Genomic DNA, 19,798 nt, shown 5'->3' with positions numbered 1-19,798 from the left:
TGCAGTCCTGTGGTGCCTCAGTCGTTAGCACCGCAGTCCCGTGGTGCCTCAGTCGTTAGCACCGCAGTCCCGTGGTGCCTCAGTCGTTAGCACCGCAGTCCCGTGGTGCCTCAGTCGTTAGCACCGCAGTCCCGTGGTGCCTCAGTCGTTAGCACCGCAGTCCCGTGGTGCCTCAGTCGTTAGCACCGCAGTCCCGTGGTGCCTCAGTCGTTAGCACCGCAGTCCCGTGGTGCCTCAGTCGTTAGCACCGCAGTCCCGTGGTGCCTCAGTCGTTAGCACCGCAGTCCTGTGGTGCCTCAGTCGTTAGCACTGCAGTCCTGTGGTGCCTCAGTCGTTAGCACTGCAGTCCTGTGGTGCCTCAGTCGTTAGCACTGCAGTCCTGTGGTGCCTCAGTCGTTAGCACTGCAGTCCTGTGGTGCCTCAGTCGTTAGCACTGCAGTCCTGTGGTGCCTCAGTCGTTAGCACTGCAGTCCTGTGGTGCCTCAGTCGTTAGCACTGCAGTCCTGTGGTGCCTCAGTCGTTAGCACTGCAGTCCTGTGGTGCCTCAGTCGTTAGCACTGCAGTCCTGTGGTGCCTCAGTCGTTAGCACTGCAGTCCTGTGGTGCCTCAGTCGTTAGCACTGCAGTCCTGTGGTGCCTCAGTGGTTAGCACTGCAGTCTTGTGGTGGCTCAGTGGTTAGCACTGCAGTCTTGTGGTGGCTCAGTGGTTAGCACTGCAGTCTCGCAGCACTGGGGTCCTGGGCTCAAATCCCACCAAGGACACTATCTGCAAGGAGTTTGTATGTTCTCCCCATGTTTGCGTTGGTGTCCTCCGAGCTCTCCTGTTTCCTCCCACACTCCAAAGACATAGAGATAGGGAATTTAGATTGTGAGCCCCAATGGGGACAGTATTGCCAATGTATGTAAAGCGCTGTGGAATTAATAGCGCTATATAAATGAATAAATTATTATTATTATTATAGCTGCAGTCATCAAATTGCTCATCTTAATATCAGGATTATAGAGTCATTTGTACATGGATTTTCAAAGTAAGTACACCAGACTGAGGTCTAATAACTTTTTGTAATAACTTATGCAGATTAGATTGTGAAATTTAGTTACAGATCCAAGTTAAGCATTTGCCCCCCCCCCCAAAAACAATCACAATAGCGTCATCCAATTCCTGGGAAGAAAAATAGTAGTAAAAAGAAAAAGGAAATGACTTATTGAATGAATGAAACACTTTCCATTTAGGACTTTCTGCTATTTGTTGCTGGCCTTTGGCTTCATAGATTATTAGGAATGATTCAGCAGGAACGTCAGCTCAATTAATGTCATCGTTACCTTTTATTAGTGACGCCACCAAACCAAGCAAACAGTGATTGGTCAATGTGGCAGTATGAGGTCTCGCCCATAGCTATGGCATGAAAGCAAACACGCGCCAGGGGATGTATATAGCACCAGTGAGGGAATGATAAGGAACACCATTAAATATAAAAAGCCAAGCAATGATACCTGAATCATAGATTATCCTCTTCTTCTTGTTACTCTGCGGTCTCTTCTTCAGATGATCATCACTGCTGGGACTCTTCAACTTAAAAATAAATAAATAAATCATGAAAAATCACAACTAGACATACCACCCTGCCATGCATGTGCCCAACAATGGGTCTACTTCTTGTGAATTGCACATATCAGTTTATTTTTTTATAGTAGAACAACTTATAAATTATTATTAGGAGGGAAACATTGAGGAGATCAAAGGTTATCTTTAGGGATGAATATCACAAATATTCGGCTTCGCGAATAGGTCACCGCTATGTGAATATTCAATGCGCAATGTAAGTCTATGGGAAGCCCGAATAGTTGCTATTCAGAAACTATTCGGGTTTCCCATAGACTTACATTGCGCATCGAGTATTCGCAAATGTTCGCACAGCGGCGACCTATTCGTCGAATATGGGCCTAGCCGAATATTTGAGGTACTCGATAATCCCTAGTTATCTTTTCCCTTATCTATAGGTTTAGTGTGACTTTAAGGGGTGCTTCACACACAGCGAGCTCGCTGCCGAGATCGCTGCTGAGTCACGCTTTTTGTGACGCAGCAGTGACCTCATTAGCGATCTCGCTGTGTGTGACACTGAGCAGCGATCTGGCCCCTGCTGCGAGATCGCTGCTCGTTACACACAGCCCTGGTTCGTTTTCTTCAAAGCCGCTCTCCTGCTGTGACACACAGATCGCTGTGTGTGACAGCAAGAGAGCGACAAATGAAGCGAGCAGGGAGCAGGAGCCGGCGTCTGACAGCTGAGGTAAGCTGTATCCAAGATAAACATCGGGTAACCAAGGTGGTTACCCGATATTTACCTTAGTTACCAGCCTCTGCAGCTCTCACGCTGCCTGTGCTGCCGGCTCCGGCTCTCTGCACATGTAGCTGCTGTACACATCGGGTTAATTAACCCGATGTGTACAGCAGCTAGGAGAGCAAGGAGCCAGCGCTCAGTGTGCGCGGCTCCCTGCTCCCTGCTCACACTGGTAACTAATGTAAACATCGGGTAACCATACCCGATGTTTACCTTAGTTACCAGTCTCCGCAGCTTCCAGACGGCAGCTCCGTGCAAGCGCAGCGTCGCTTGCACGTCGCTGCTGGCTGGGGGCTGTTCACTGGTCGCTGGTGAGATCTGCCTGTTTGACAGCTCACCAGCGACCATGTAGCGATGCAGCAGCGATCCTGACCAGGTCAGATCGCTGGTCGGATCGCTGCTGCATCGCTAAGTGTGAAGGTACCCTAACAAAACCTTAGGGTTAGGTAGGTATACCTACAGGGGAAATCTGGAGACATCAGACATAATGACAGTGGCCGTAATCAGTCAGGGGACCAGCACTCAAACCTAAGTTGATCTGCCCTATTAGTGTTTATAGGTTTTTTGCATAGTAGACCTCCTAAAATCCAGAAAGGAAATACGCTCCAAATAGCCTGATGTATGGCATTCCCCCTCTACTTGGCTAGTGTCTGCTGTGTTATACAGCCAGCACCTACTGATCACAGTGACCAGAGCCAAGTCTAATTGCTGCTGTTTAATCTGTTAAATGCCGTTGTCAATCACCGACAGTGACATTTAAGTGTCGCGATACCCCAGGCACGTTGATTTGGCCTCGCCGCACTGCGATCGGGGAATCAATGCGTTATCAGGGCAGTAGGGAGCCCATTGCGCTCCTATGATGGAGGCCATTAAATTCACTACCTACTGCAATATGAAGTGTGATCAAATGATCACAGCGTCATGTTCCTTGTCAGGGTGTAGAAAAAAAATAAATATAGAAATAAAATTTGAATCACCTGTGTTTCATTTAGATAAAATAAATGAAAAAAAAAAAAACAAAAACAATTAAGTTGTTTTCTTTCAATTTTTTTTTTTTTTTTTAAAAAACTATACCAGTTTGGAATTGCTGTCACCATAATGTCCCAGAGACCATGAGGTCAGGTCTTACCGCACAATGAACGCTAAAAAAAAAAAAAAAAATACAACCCAAAAATCAAACCGGCAATGTTGTGCGAGGACAAATAATGTTTAAAACCCAATATTGGCTGCGGGAAGGGGTTAATTATTATTTCCCTGGAGATCAAATACTATAGACTGCCTCATACTTAAGCAGTTTTTGGGGTGGAAACTTGATCAGGCCTACAGGGAATTTGAGGTCTCCACAACTTCTCGGCTCCAGCCCTTGGCAAAGATATACCTGGTAAGCAGCCTCTTAACACTAGAAGTCCCAGGAAGTTCGAGCTCCATAGGGTTCCAATGGTAGAAATGTCAAATGACCCCTTTCTGGGACTTCTAGTGTTAAAAGAATGAAGGACATTTTGTACCCCTTATTTTGGATTGTTAAATGTGTTGTCCAGCCTTCGGGTACAAGTCTTTAGTCACTATGTAACTGCTGACTTGTGAATCCTCACAGCACGCAATCTGCACACTGTCAGGATTCACCGGTGCCAGGAGCTAGGAGACGCGTGACCACTAGTACGCGATTTGCATACATGCGGCGATGTGCCGACTAGACGTGAGTGGCCTCACTCATTACAAGTTAATTGAGAGACACCAGATAAGTGTAATCGAAATGTGGCTGGAAGTATGCAAATTTCCATCCGCTCCCAATGCTGGCACCAGAGAAACATTAAAGGGAACCTATCACCACTTTTTTGGCCTATAAGCTGCGGCCACCACCACTGGGCTCTTATATACAGCATACTAACATGTATATAAGAGCCCAGGCCGCTGTGAGAACACAAACACTTTATAATACTTACCTAACGATCGCGCGGTTGGCCATATGGGCATCTCCATTGTCTAGTGCCGGCGCCTCCTCTTTCGGCCATCTTCATCCTCCTTCTCTAGCTGCGGTACATGACGCATCCGACGTCATACACACTCCCCGGCATTCAGGTCCTGAGCAGGCGCACTTTGATCTGCTCTGAGCAGGGCAGATCAAAGTATTGTAGGGCGCCTGCGCAGGATTGGCGAGTGTGTATGACGTAGCCACGTCATGCACACAGGCTTCAGAAGGAGGACGAAGATGGCCAAAAGAGGAGGCGCCGGCACCAGAGAAAGGATACGCCCATAAGGCCAAACGCATGACCGTTAGGCAAGTATTATAAAGTGTTTTTTTATGCTCTACACAGCGACCTGGGCTCTTATATACAGCATGTTAGAATGCTGTATATAGGAGCTCATTGGTGGTGGCCGTACCTTATACGACAAAAAAGTGTTCACAGGTTCCATTTAAGGTCTTGTGCCCACAGGGCTTTTTTTCATGCTTTTTTCCCTTGCTTTTTTAAATCAATAAAAAGAAAGGAAAAGTCTATGAGAATCCTGACTTGCTGTGCCCACGATGCTTTTTCAGTTGCTTTTTTGGTTGCTGAAAAAATAAGCAACATGTCAATTGTTTCTGCTATTTTTCTCCCTCTCAATAGATAAGAAGCATGAAAAAAAAAGGCATAAAAAAAGGGCAGCTTTTCTCCTGCCATGACATGCTTTTTTTTTGTGCGGACAAAAAAGCACTGTGGGGATATAACCTAAGGCCTTGTGCCCACGGGGCTTTTTTCATTCATAAAAAGCACGGAAAACGCATCCCAGCAAAAAGTCTATGAGAATCCTAACTTGCTGTGCCCACGATGCTTCTTTTTTCAGTTGCTTTTTTTTGGTGCTGAAAAAAAGAGAATTTTGTTACTTACCGTAAATTCTTTTTCTTATAGTTCCGTATTGGGAGACCCAGACCATGGGTGTTTAGCTTCTGCCTCCGGAGGACACACAAAGTACTACACTTAAAAGTGTAGCTCCTCCCTCTGAGCTTATACACCCCCTGGTAGCCAGTCCTAGCCAGTTTAGTGCAAAAGCTGAAGGAGAATAGCCACCCACAAGTAGAGAGAGCAAGAACCGAAACAACCGGAGATTCTGTCCACGACAACAGCCGGTGATAACACACGGAACAAGAAAATTGCCAACAGGCAACAGGGAGGGAGCTGGGTCTCCCAATATGGAACTATAAGAAAAAGAATTTACGGTAAGTAACACAATTCTCTTTTTCTTTATCGTTCCTTTGGGAGACCCAGACCATGGGACGTTCCAAAGCTGTCCCTGGGTGGGAATAAACAAAAAAAACTAAGAAGTAGGCAGAACCTAACTTCACAAGTGGGCGACAGCCGCCTGAAGGATGCGTCTGCCCAAGCTCGCATCTGCCGAAGCATGAGCATGCACTTGGTAGTGCTTCGAAAAGGTATGCAGGCTAGTCCAAGTGGCAGCCTGACAGACTTGTTGAGCCGTAGCCTAGTGCCTAAAAGCCAAGAGGCACCAACAGCTCTGGTCGAGTGTGCTTTGATCCCCGGCGGGGGAGGCACCCGAGTACTCTGGTAGGCGTCCGAAATAGTCGATCTAATCCAACGGGCCAAGGTCGGCTTAGAAGCAGAGAGGTCCTTGCGCCGCCCTGTGGTTAGCACAAAAAGAGAGGTGCACCGCCTAAGCGCAGCGGTGCGAGACACATAGATCCGGAGAGCACACACCAGATCTAGAGTATGCAGCGCTTTCTCAAAGAGATGAACAGGGGCCGGACAGAAGGAAAGCAAGGAAATATCCTGGTTAAGGTGGAAGGGAGAGACCACCTTAGGAAGAAAGTCCGGGGTCGGACGGAGAACTACCTTGTCTTGGTGAAAAACCAAAAAAGGTGATTGAGGAGAGCACAGCCAAATCAGAGACTCTCCTGAGAGAAGTTATGGCAACTAGAAAGGCCACCTTTTGAGAAAGACGATACAAAGAAACCTCCCTAAGGGGCTCGAAAGGGGGTTTCTGCAATACCATGAGGACCAAGTTAAGGTCCCAGGGATCCAAGGGCCGCCGATAAGGCGGAATGATGCGAGACGCACCTTGCATGAAGGTGCGGACCTGAGCCAGCCGGGCGAGACGCAGCTGGAACAGCACTGATAGAGCCGAGACTTGTCCCTTGAGAGAGTTGAGGGACAGTCCTAGCTGCAGACCGGACTGTAAAAAAGACAGAAGGGTCGGCAACGAGAATGGCCAAGGAGAATGGCCGGAAGAGCGACACCAGGACAGGGAAATTTTCCAAGTCCTGTGATAGATCTTGACGGAGGAAGACTTACGAGCCCGAGTCATAGTGGAGATGACTTCAGGAGGAATACCAGAAGCCGTCAAAATCCAGGACTCGAGAGCCACGCCATCAATTTGAGTGCCGCAGAATTCGGGCGGAAAAACGGACCTTGCGAGAGCAGGTCTGGACGGTCCGGAAGATGCCACGGCATCTCCACGGACAGTTGGAGCAGGTCCGGATACCAAGCTCGCCTGGGCCAGTCCGGTGCCATGAGGATGACTCGACGGCCCTCCATTCTGATCTTGCGCAGGACTCTGGGCAAGAGAGCTAGAGGGGGAAACACGTAGGACAGACGAAACTGGGACCAGTCTTGAACCAGAGCGTCCGCGGCGAAGGCCTGAGGATCGTGAGAGCGAGCCACGTAAACCGGAACCTTGTTGTTGTGACGGGATGCCATTAGGTCCACGTCCGGAGTGCCCCACTTGCGGCAGATTGACTGAAATACTGCCGGGTGCAGGGACCACTCGCCACCTTCCACGGATTGACGGCTGAGATAATCTGCCTCCCAGTTTTCTACGCCAGGGATGTGGACTGCGGATATGGTGGACTTGGAGTCCTCCGCCCATTGAAGAATGCGTTGGACCTCCAACATTGCCAGGCGGCTGCGTGTCCCGCCTTGGTGATTGATGTAGGCAACCGCTGTCGCGTTGTCTGACTGGACTCGAATGTGCCTGCCCGCCAACAGGTGGTGAAAGGCTAGGAGAGCTAGAAGCACAGCTCTGGTTTCCAGCACATTGATTGAAAGGGCTGACTCGGACGGAGTCCAAGTGCCCTGTGCTCTGTGGTGGAGATGTACCGCTCCCCAGCCGGATAGGCTGGCATCCGTGGTGAGAATCACCCAGGACGGAGTCAGGAAGGAGCGCCCTTGGGACAGGGAGAAGGATCGAAGCCACCACTGAAGAGAGCTCCTGGTCCGTGGCGACAGAGCCACTAACCTCTGTAAGGAGGAAGGCCGCTTGTCCCAACAGCGGAGAATGTCCAGCTGCAGAGGACGCAGATGGAACTGGGCAAAGGGAACCGCCTCCATGGAGGCCACCATTTGACCCAGCACCTGCATCAGGCGCCTGAGGGAATAACGGCGGGGCCTCAGGAGAGAGCGCACCGCTAGCCGGAGAGACTGCTGTTTGATTAAGGGCAACTTCACAAGTGCCGGCAAAGTCTCGAACTGCATCCCTAGGTACGTGAGACTCTGGGTCGGAGTCAGAGTTGATTTGGGAAGATTGACAATCCACCCGAATTGGGCTAGGGTGGCGAGAGTGAGCGAGACACTCCGCTGACAGTCTGCGCTGGATGAAGCCTTGACTAGAAGGTCGTCCAGATAAGGAAGCACTGCTAACCCCTGGAGGTGCAGGACTGCAATCACTGCCGCAATGACCTTGGTGAATACCCGAGGGGCCGTGGCTAACCCGAAGGGGAGAGCCACGAATTGGAAATGATCCTCTCCTATCGCAAAACGTAACCAACGCTGATGTGACACTGCGATTGGCACATGTAGATAGGCATCTCTGATGTCGATGGACGCCAGGAACTCCCCTTGGGTCATAGAGGCAATGACTGATCGCAGAGACTCCATGCGAAAATGCCGCACCCGGACATGCTTGTTGAGAAGCTTGAGATCCAGGATGGGCCGGAAGGTACCGTCCTTTTTTGGAACTAGGAAGAGATTTGAGTAAAAACCTCTGAACCGTTCCTGAGCGGTAACTGGGACAATCACTCCGTTTGCCTGCAAGGACGCCACGGCCTGCGAGAAGGCGGCGGCCTTGGAGCAGGGGGGAGTTGAGAGAAAAAATCTGTTTGGAGGGCTGGAAGAGAATTCTATCCTGTAGCCGTGAGATATGATGTCTCTCACCCACTGATCGGAGACTTGCTTCAACCAAGCGTCGCCAAAGAGGGAGAGCCTGCCACCGACTAAGGACGTGGCTGGAGCGGGCCGAGAGTCATGAGGAAGCTGCCTTAGTGGCAGAACCTCCTGCGGTCTTCTGCGGACGCGCTTTTGGGCGCCAGTTGGATTTCTGATCCTTGGCTGAGTTAGCGGGACGAGGCGGAAGGCTTAGAGGATGACCAGTTGGAGGAACGAAAGGAACGAAACCTCGATTGATTCCTACCCTGGGAGGGTTTCCTGGTCTTGGTTTGTGGCATGGAAGTACTCTTCCCGCCAGTAGCTTCTTTAATGATTTCATCCAGCTGTTCACCAAACAGCCGTGAACCAGCAAAAGGGAGCCCAGCAAGAAACTTCTTGGAAGAAGCATCTGCCTTCCACTCTCGAAGCCACAAAATCCTGCGGATAACAAGAGAATTAGCTGAAGCCACCGCAGTGCGGTGAGCAGCCTCTAGCATGGCAGACATGGAATAGGATGAAAAAGCTGAAGCTTGAGAAGTTAAGGCAACCATCTCAGGCATAGATTCCTTGGTGAGGGAATGCATCTCCTCTAGAGAAGCAGAGATGGCTTTGAGAGCTCACACTGCTGCAAAGGTCGGGGAAAACGCGGCCCCCGCAGCTTCATACACAGATTTGGCCAGAAGGTCAATCTGGCGGTCAGTGGAATCCTTAAGTGAGGTGCCGTCAGCCACCGGCACAACGGTCCGGGCTGAGAGCCTAGACACCGGAGGGTCTACCTTTGGGGAGTGAGACCACTCCTTGACCACCTCAGGTGGAAATGGAAACCGGTCATCAGAACCACGCTTTGGAAAGCGTTTGTCAGGGCAGGCCCTGGGTTTGGTCACAGCGGTCTGAAAACTGGAGTGGTTAAAGAACACACTCTTTACTCTCTTAGGCGAGGTAAACTGATGTTTTTCTGCCAAAGAGAGTTGCTCCTCTGACACTGGCGGATTGAGATCCAGCACAGAATTAATAGAAGCAATCAAATCACTAAGATCGGAGTCACCCTCAGAGAAATCGATGGGATACATAGCCTCCGAGCCCCCAGTGAGGGCATCCTCCTCATCTTGAGAGTCAGCTCTTGAGGCAGAGCCGTGGGATGGGGAGGGGGAGGAAACCCTGCGCCTTCTCAGACGGGGTCTGGGATCAGATGATGAATCCTCCGTGAGCTCCGATGGACGGAGGTCAGAGGATAGGAGTCCTCTGTCAAGAGTATTAGAGGCACCCTGTGAGGGGGGCTGATGCATATTCAAAGTCCTGGACAAAAGCCCCATGGACTCAGCAAATGACTGGGATATGGACCTAGAAAAGGACTCTACCCAGGCCGGGGGTTCAATCACAGGTGCAGCAGCAGCCTGAGAGACCACTGGGGGTGAGACTCCAGGCTGTGGCACCGCCAAGTTAGAGCAGACATCACAATGTGGATAGGTGCTCGGCTCAGGCAGCAGTAGCTTACATGCAGTGCATGCAGAATAAAGCTTTGGAGCCTTGCTCCTTGTGTGAGACATGCTGCTGTAGTGGGGGCTTTGCAGAGTACGAACCCCAGGGAGAATATACAGAGGTCCACAACCGGAGACCGGCTGTGGCTTACCAGACTGCTGAGCGCGGTGTTGTGTGCCCTCCAGATCCCGAAGCCCGGTCCCCCAGTCGCAGCACCTCAGCAGAGATGCAGAATGTAGGATGTCCCAGAGCAGAGTGAACTCTGCCTGAGAAGAGGGCGTTCCTATAAAAGAGCGGGAACTGGAGGGCTATAGAGACCTGCAGGGAAGGAGGGACGCCCCAGCAGTGGGGAATGTCCCTCCCGTGTAGAACGGCCGCCGGGAGGAGCCGAACCTGTCCCTCTGCATGAGTGACATGCGAGGGCAGGAAAATGAAACTAGGCCTCCGGCGAAGCCAGGGCCTAAATTTAAGCGGTGAGGCCGACAAGCAGGCACCATTGGCGCGGTTCTCAGGCAAAAGCTAGAGAACCCGCCGGAAAAGTTAAAACAATCACATACAGCATACTCTCCCCTTACAATAAAGAACCGGGACCCCTAACATAAACGTCTCAGGTACTGCTGAGACGCAGGGCCATGTCCCTGGGGATGAGTGCTCCGGTCCAACAGAATCCTCACGGGGCTGTGGATGGAGACCGGACTCCTGCCAGGCATGGAGACCGTGCTGACTCCCACTTCAAGCCAGAGCCCAGAAGGGATGGTGAAGGAGCGCGGCATGTAAGGCTGCAGCCTTTAAATCAACCTTAAAAACACCGCCGACATAGTGGGGTGAGAAGGGACATGCCGGGAGTCCAGACATGGACCCGCTTTTCTTCAAACTCTTTCCAAAAGTCAAACAAATCAGATGAGAATGCATGTGTGGATGTATGCCTCCTGACACAAAGCAATAAACTGGCTAGGACTGTCTACCAGGGGGTGTATAAGCTCAGAGGGAGGAGCTACACTTTTAAGTGTAGTACTTTGTGTGTCCTCCAGAGGCAGAAGCTAAACACCCATGGTCTGGGTCTCCCAAAGGAACGATAAAGAAAAGAAGCGACATGTCAATTGTTTCTGCTTTTTTCCCCTATCTCAATAGATAAGAAGCAGCATGAAAAAAAAGCATGAAAAAAAGCTGCTTTTTTTTCCTGCCATGACATGTTTTTTTTGTGCTCACATAAAAGCGGTGTGGGGACATGAGTGCAGGCTTGTACCCAAGGCTGAACAATCCCTTTAAATACTGCTAGATGTTCTTATCCAATGCAAAATTATTGTTAAATCCACTCTTGCTCAATCATGCAACAAAAATATATACAACTCACCTTACTGTCTTTAGATTTCTTCCGTGTACCAGCTGCATGAGGACTTTTGACATGCTCTTTTTTATCTTTCTCATTAGCTGATTTCTTGGCAACTGGGGTGGCCCCAAAAAACTTCCGAATATCCTTAAAAAACAGATAAAAATTAAAATCACAAAAATAATGAAAATTTTCACCAATTCAAAACTGGGACTTTTGCCCTCCTTCCTGACCAGACACATTTTGGAATTTTCTCCTACATGCTATTTTAAATCGGCTCTAAAAAAGATTTCTAGTTCAGACATCCAAATCATGTTTTCCTGTTATATTCATAATAACCAAGGCATATTATTCTTTTGCCTAAATCTGGAAAAAATGTAAAATAAAAACCAACCAAAAAACAAAAAAAAAACAAAAAAAAAAACTTAACAAAATGTGTCTATTTCTCACGTTTTTCAATTTAATTTAACGACTACAAAGGAACGCTAAAATAATAATAAAATTATATATTCTAAACTGTTTACTTTTACATAAAATTTAATTTAATGAATAGGATATTTATATTTTTGTGATAGGAGCAGCGCTATAGACAGAAATTGACATCACCCCTGTATTATTAGTGAAAATACCAGTGACTGTCTTTCTGCTGTCTCGAACATCATGTCCTTCCTCTACCTAAAAACTGAATGTCAAAAATTGAACTCCTCGTGTTTTCTCCCTCCACTAATCTTCATAAAGCCAATATTGCCATTCCGTGTGTGTCTCTACATTACTCCCCAGCAGCACGCCCGCTATCTTGGGTTATATTTGCCTCAGATCTCTCCTTCACTCCCCACATCCGATCACTAGCTTATGTCATCTCCACTTCAAAAAGATCTCTAGAATTCAAAATTTTATTACCTTTGACTACGTAAAAACTCTTAGGGGTAGTTTGCACACTAGGACACCGCAGCTGCGATGTTGGTGGGGTCAAATCGAAAGTGACGCACATCCGGCATCTCTGTCGATATCGTAGTGTGTAAATCCTTTTTGATACGATTAACGACCGCAAAAGAGTCGTAATCGTATCATCACATTTTCATAATTTAGCTGCAGCGACGGTACTATGTTGTTCCTCGTTCCCCTGCGGCAGCACACATCACTGTGTGAGAAGCCGCAGGAGCGAGGAACATCAGTGTACCTGCGTCCTGAGGCTCACGCCGGCTATGCGGAAGGACGGAGGTGGGCTGGATGTTTACGTTCCGCTCATCTCCACCCCTCCGCTTCTATTGGCTGCCTGCCGTGTGACGTCGCTGTGACGCCACATGACCCGCCCCCTAAGGAAGGAGGCGGGTCGCCGGCCAGAGCGACGTCGCAGGTCAGGTGAGTGCATGTGAAGCTGCCGTAGCGATAATGTTCACTACAGCAGCTATCACAAGATACCGCTGCTGCAACGGGGGCGGGTACTATCGCGCTCGGCATCGCAGCAATCGGCTTGCGATGTCGCAGCGTGCAAAGTATCCCTTACAGTCACTCTTATTCATTCTCGCTGGATTATTGCAACTCTATTAATCGATCTACCTCTTACAAAACTCTCCCACCTCTAATACATCCTGAATGCAGCAGCTGGAATCATATTCCTGTCCAACCACTACACCAATGCCTCCACCTTGTGCCAGTCATTGCACTGGTTACCACCCGCTACAGAGTGCAATATCAACTTATCACTCTCACCCACAAAGCTCTCCACAGCTCTGCATTGCCCTATATCCCTCTCTCATCTCTGTCTGCTCTGCTAATGATCTAAGGCTATGTACCCACGTAGCGTATTTTCATGCAGTTATGCTGCGTTCTGCACTGCAGCGTAACTTCATGCGTCCTGCGTCCCCAGCACAATCTATGAAGATTGTGCCTAATCCATGCCCACGTGGCGTATTAGAACGCAGCACTGCTGCCGAAGTGCTGCGTTCTGAAAAGCAACATGTCACTTCTTTTATGCGCTTTGGATGCAGCCCCCGCTCTGTCTATGGGAGAGGCTGCAGTCAGAGCGCATGAAATCGGCTTTTCATTACGGACTGTTTCTGCAGCGATTTGAAGTGCACGTGTGCTGTTCAAATCGCTGCAGAAATTTCTGCAGGGACAGAATGCAACGTGGGCACATAGCCTAAGATTAATTTCTTCTATAATCCGAACCTCCCACTCCTGTCTCCCAAGACTTCTTGCATGCTGCACCCAAGACAATTCGATTAATTCCCAATACCCACAGTTTTAAGCGGGCACTTAAAACACATTTCGTTAGATCGACCCATCACCTCACTTACCTATTCCTATTTTGTCTTTCACACATAGCGACGCAGCAGCGATCACGACGGGCGACCTGACCTTATCAGGATCGCTGCTTCGTCGGTACATGGTCGCTGGGGAACTGTCAAACAGGCAGATCTCACCAGTGACCAGCCCCCAGCGACGCGTGGAAGCGATGCTGCGCTTGGTAACTAAGGTAAATATTGGGTAACCATTACCCAATATTTACCTTGGTTACCAGCGCACACCGCTTAGCACTGGCTCCCTGCACTCCTAGCCACAGTACACATCCGGTTAATAAGCAAACCTTTGCTTATTTACCCGATGTGTAGTCTGGCTATGCGTGCAGGGAGCCGGCACTGACAGCCTGAGAGCGGCGGTGCTACTGCTAGTAACTAATGTAAATATCGGGTAACCAAGGAAAGGGCTTCCCTTGGTTACCCGATGTTTACCTTGGTTACAGCTTACCGCAGGCTGCCAGAACCAGTCTCCCTGCTCCCTGCTCGCTTCAGTGCGTCGCTCTCTCGCTGTCACACACAGCGATGTGTGCTTCACAGCGGGAGAGTGACGAGCAAAAAATGAAGCAGGACATTCAGCAACGACCGGCGACCTCACAGCAGGGGCCAGGTCGTTGCAGGATGTCACACACAGCAACATCGCTGTTACGTCACAGAAAATGGTGACTTAGCAGCGACGTCGTTGTCGCCGTCGCTGTGTGTGACACCACCTTTAGCATCTGCTTACCCCATCCATGCACTTAATAGCCCTCTGTACCTGTATACATACTGGCTGCTGACCCGTTCATGTTGCGTCATGTGAACCCGTATTAATTAGTGCCTTGAGAAAGTATTCGGCCACCTTGAATTTTTCAACCTTTTCCCACATTTCAGGCTTCAAACATAAAGATAAAAAAAAATAAATTTTATGGTGAAGAATCAACAAGTGGGACACGATTGTGAAGGTGAATGATATTTATTGCTTATTTTAAATTTTTGAATAAAATAATAAACTGAAAATTGGGGAGTGCAATATTATTCGTCCCCTTTACTTTCAGTGCAGCAAACTCACTCCAGAAGTTCATTGAGGATCTCTGAATGATCCAATGTTGTTGAAATAGCTACTGGGTATAAATTCACAATAATAGTCAAGAGATAGCTCAGTGAATAATAGAGAACCTAAAATATAACCTTTAATATAATTATAAATAAAAATCCATTTAGGACTGTAAAAGATATAAAACCGCCAATAAACTCAGCACCTGCAGAGGTAGAGATTGGCCAGTTAGATAATGTGGAATTTATCATTCATGTAACCAGTTATTGTACATAACCGGAAAATTAACCAAAAGTATCCAGCATTCAGTGCCTGATGAGTAGGGAAATGTATACACGGCAGATTGGGTAAGACCGTTCCTGATTTTCTCTACCAATTGTGTTACTACCATTCATCTGAGACAGGTGACTATATGGCGGTATGATATACAGCACATACTCTAATAATATGCTGCGGATCTAATTTTCCGGTTATGTACAATAACTGGTTACATGAATGATAAATTCCACATTATCTAACTGGCCAATCTCTACCTCTGCAGGTGCTGAGTTTATTGGCGGTTTTATATCTTTTACAGTCCTAAATGGATTTTTATTTATAATTATATTAAAGGTTATATTTTAGGTTCTCTATTATTCACTGAGCTATCTCTTGACTATTATTGTGAATTTATACCCAGTAGCTATTTCAATATTTATTGTAAAGGGTATGGCTGGCTTTCTAACAACGGGCTTTGATACCAGTACATGGACCACAGAGGCGAGGGAGGTGTTTTCAGAGAGGGAGTTCACACAGAAAAAGTATACACCCTCACTAAATGGTGCTTTTAGGGATTTAACTAAGACATATAAGAATCGGGTCACTTCTTGGTGGGAGATACAATCCCTCGAATGCTATCTGAAAGATCAAATTGTACCACGTAATTTACGTATTTCTCTTACTCCCAATTACAGATATAAAAATCCAGAACTAATTGCTGCATGGCGTAAAGAGATCACAAACTGCTCATTGAAATTAATGATCCTCCTCTTAGAAGAGGAAAAAAAGAATTTGGCCAAACTCGACGGCTTACTCAAGGAGCAGATTGAGGTCACTAAGAAATTTTCTAGTGAGGCGGAGTTTGGGACGAAGGAAACTACCCTACAGGGTGTCATTGAGAAACATCAGTACCATCTCAAGGAGAAAAAACACAGGTTTTACATCAGAGACGTACAGGAATTCAGAGACAATAAGGCTTACAATTTTCCGGTTATTAGGTATAATAAACCTAGTGATACAGAGGGCACTTCGACTGATACAGAGTATTCGGATACAGAGGGGAGGAGTAATCAGCGGAGGACCAAACAAAGGGGAAGAGGTAGGAATTCCGATAGGGGTGGTTACAACAAGGGACCTTTTTTAGAGTCCAACCACTTTCTGAGGAGCAAACAGGGTCCGGGGGGGTACAACCCACAGGGGGTTCAACCCAAATAATCAATCTATCGGACAGGCTCCTCTCTGATTTAGAAATGACGGTACTGAGTAAGGGTCTCTCCTTCGTCCCCACATCTGATTTCAATCACTTTGATGCAGTAAAAGATCTCAATCTGTTTACACGGAAACTTAAATGGAAAAAAACACTTTGCTATGGAGAATAAGAAAGTTTGCAGAGAAATGGGTATTGCCAATGATCTTTTGGAGGATGTCAGATTTCTTTACAACTTGAGTGACATCAATCCAAATTTGGAGGGTAGGGGTCCCTTTACTGATCTCAAACTAAAAAGCAATAAGATGCCCCCGACCAATAGTGAAGTATCGGCCATTGATGTATTCTGTAATCTGGTTACACGTGACTTAGGTATGATCACTGACAAGCACAACAGGAAATTTAATCTTACCAGGCAGGAGATGGAATGTTTGGGTAATTTAGAGAGGGACACTAACATCATTGTGAAGGAATCTGATAAAGGAGGCAATATCGTACTCATGAATGTCTCTGATTACAAAAAAATGTGTATGGACATCCTTGGGGACAAATCTAATTATGAGAAATTGAATGGCAATCCTACATCAGACTACCTGTTGACATTGAGAGGGTTATTGTTGAGTGCACGTGACAGAGACTTGATCAGCAATACTGAATTCGATTTTCTATACCCTCCATTTCCGGTGACCCCCACTTTCTATTGCTTGCCAAAAATACACAAGGGCCTATCTCCATTGCGGGGTAGGCCAATAGTGTCGGGCATTGGCAGTGTTTCGCAAAACATAGGCATCTATGCGGATAGAATACTAAGACCTTTTGTTACATCCTTGGGGTCCTATCTCAAAGACACCACGGATTTACTTAAAAAATTGGAGGGTATTACGATTGAAGATGATGTCTTTTTTGTCAGTATTGATGTCGAATCCCTCTATTCTTCTATTAGACACGATCTAGGCCTGCAGGCGGTGAACTTTTTCTTGAAGAGTAGGGGACAGCAATTTGATGACCATAATTCTTTTCTTCTGAGTCTTGCGGAGTTTTGTCTCAAGAATAATTCTTTCTTGTTTAATGGACAGGTTTACCACCAGCTGAGGGGGACCGCGATGGGGAGTCCAGTGGCCCCATCGTATGCTAATCTCCTCCTCGGTTGGTGGGAGGAGACCTGCGTCTTTGGGGATTCATCCCCTGTCCCCCAGGATAGCATTTTGCTATGGTGTCGCTTCATAGACGACGTGTTCGTTCTATGGAGGGGTACTGAAGATGAAATAATCGGAACGGTTGCCGCTTTGAACAATAACTCTTTGGGCTTGTTCTTCACTTGTGAGTTTGATAGATGGAGTTTGCCTTTTCTAGATGTGCTGATTGAAAGAGACTCTAATGGAAACATTCATACCAGTACATATAGGAAACCGACGGCTACCAATTCGCTCCTACGATGGGAGAGCAACCATCCTAATGGTCTGAAAAGAGGGATTCCGAAGGGTCAATTTTACAGACTAAAACGAAACTGCTCGGATGAGCAGAGATTCCACCAACAGGCCCTTGATTTGAGTTCCAGACTTCATCATAGAGGATATCCAGACCATGTGATTAAGAAAGCCTTTTCTGAGACACAGCAGAAAACCAGGAATGATCTCCTACACGGATCAGGGAGACCAACATCAGATGAGGAACTCATTCGCTTTATCACCACCTTTAATAATGGATCAGAGGAGGTTAGAAGGATTCTTGAGAGACATTGGTCCATTCTCAAGATGGACGATGACATCGGTAAATGTATTCCCAACGCCCCTGCAGTGACCTACAGGAAGGCCCGCTCTATAAAAGAGAGACTGGTGCACAGCCATTTCTCATGTCATACCGGGACATGGCTGACTAATCCAGTCAAAGGCTGCTACAAGTGCAGCGGGTGCATTGCATGTAGTTACCTTAAGCCAGGAAAATTTTTCTTTTCCCATGTTCTGGAAAAACGATATGACATCCGCTCCTTCATTAATTGCAGAACTAGGGGCGTTATTTATAAAGCCACCTGTAGCTGCCACAAAGAGTATGTGGGTAAGACCAAAAGGGAATTTAGGAGGAGAATAGGGGAACATATCCGGGACATTCGCCTGGGCAATGATACTCCAGTGGCCCGTCACATCATGGAACATCATGCAGGGGATGCCAAAGCAATCAGCTTCCAGGGCATTGATGTAGTGCCCCCCCCTCTTAGAGGTGGGAATTGGGATAATAAAATTCTCAAACAAGAAACCAAGTGGATTTTTTGGCTTAAAACTAGTAAACCATTGGGCCTCAATGAATCTCTCTCCTTTGCACCCTTTGTGGTAGACTAGATCGGAGATAATGTAGGAGGGACAGTCGCCGCCCGAGTGGGGGCACCAATCACCGGTCTTTTTAGGGTGCCGACCTCCACAAATAGGTAGGGTCATTCTTCACCTTAGGGCCTTTAGGTTTTGGTCAGAATGGTGGTGGTTCTTTTCCCCCCTCCCCCTGCCCATAGTAATGAGGTTTTTTGGTAATAAAAATTTTTTTACGTGATCTGATGTAGGTTGTGCTCTAATACTCCGGGTCAATTCTGGCCTTCTCTGATCCATTGACATGTGGTTTATTTATAACATTTACAGATTTATTTTTTCTAGTGGCTCTGCCTTTTTTTTGATAATTTCTCCTGGGAATCGTCCTGGTCTTTTTTCCCCTTCTTTCTAAATCATTTTTCTGTCCGTTTGTAATGTTTGTAGAGTCACCTACCTATCTGGGTACCTGTAGCAGGTGTTACAGTTGCTCGTATGGCCCATCTGCCATTTTTGATGGGCCACTGTTAATAGATTGGCCGTATCATTACCGCTTATTTGCGAGACCAATCGCGGCCATTTTGTTGTAGTCATACTGCCTTGAAGCATAGGAGCACATGACTAAATTGTACGCCCCCTTGTGTGACGCGCAGACCGCGGTTGCGATCAGGTGACCCGGAAGTGAGCTCACCGCTACAAGCGGATGTGACGTCACACGCTATTCCGAACGAGCGGTTTATTTAAACCAGGCGGTGCTGCATGATAGACGCGATCTGCCCAGGTATTTCCTGGAGGTGATGGATGTAAGTTATACTCGCTTTGTTGTACGTACCGTATGCTTTGGTTATCATACTCGGATCTTTTGATTAACGTGGTTTATATATATTTTTCAACAGTAACTTATGCCATATTGTGTGGGTCTTTTTTGACCAAAATTTGGGATGTTTATGCTCCCCTGATGATATAAGAAACGCGTTGGGAGATTTGATGCACAACGGCTGGACGCATGTTGGGAACCAGTGGGGATCCTGAGTCATCCAGATAAAGGACCAGGTGTTTTCTCCGTTTTGGTGGTTACCAAAAGTATCCAGCATTCAGTGCCTGATGAGTAGGGAAATGTATACACGGCAGATTGGGTAAGACCGTTCCTGATTTTCTCTACCAATTGTGTTACTACCATTCATCTGAGACAGGTGACTATATGGCGGTATGATATACAGCACATACTCTAATAATATGCTGCGGATCTAATTTTCCGGTTATGTACAATAACTGGTTACATGAATGATAAATTCCACATTATCTAACTGGCCAATCTCTACCTCTGCAGGTGCTGAGTTTATTGGCGGTTTTATATCTTTTACAGTCCTAAATGGATTTTTATTTATAATTATATTAAAGGTTATATTTTAGGTTCTCTAT

General features: G+C 47.3%; 1 protein-coding gene across 1 annotated transcript in view; it reads right to left on the bottom strand.

Moving 5' to 3' along the window:
• RFC1 (replication factor C subunit 1) overlaps positions 1–19,798 on the bottom strand; it is a 191,754-nt gene that overhangs the window by 159,367 nt on the left and 12,589 nt on the right. The window contains exons 2-3 of the mRNA XM_075346966.1: positions 11,306–11,428; positions 1,494–1,572 (exon numbers count right to left, since the gene is read on the bottom strand). Coding sequence (XP_075203081.1) covers positions 1,494–1,572; positions 11,306–11,428 — 202 coding nt within the window. The remainder of the gene's footprint in view (positions 1–1,493; positions 1,573–11,305; positions 11,429–19,798) is intronic.

The sequence above is a fragment of the Anomaloglossus baeobatrachus genome, chromosome 1, assembly GCF_048569485.1.
Source record: "Anomaloglossus baeobatrachus isolate aAnoBae1 chromosome 1, aAnoBae1.hap1, whole genome shotgun sequence".
NCBI classification, from domain to species: domain Eukaryota; kingdom Metazoa; phylum Chordata; class Amphibia; order Anura; family Aromobatidae; genus Anomaloglossus; species Anomaloglossus baeobatrachus.
The sequence above is the reverse complement of the archived record's forward strand: the minus strand, read 5'-3'. Positions and strand labels throughout refer to the sequence as shown.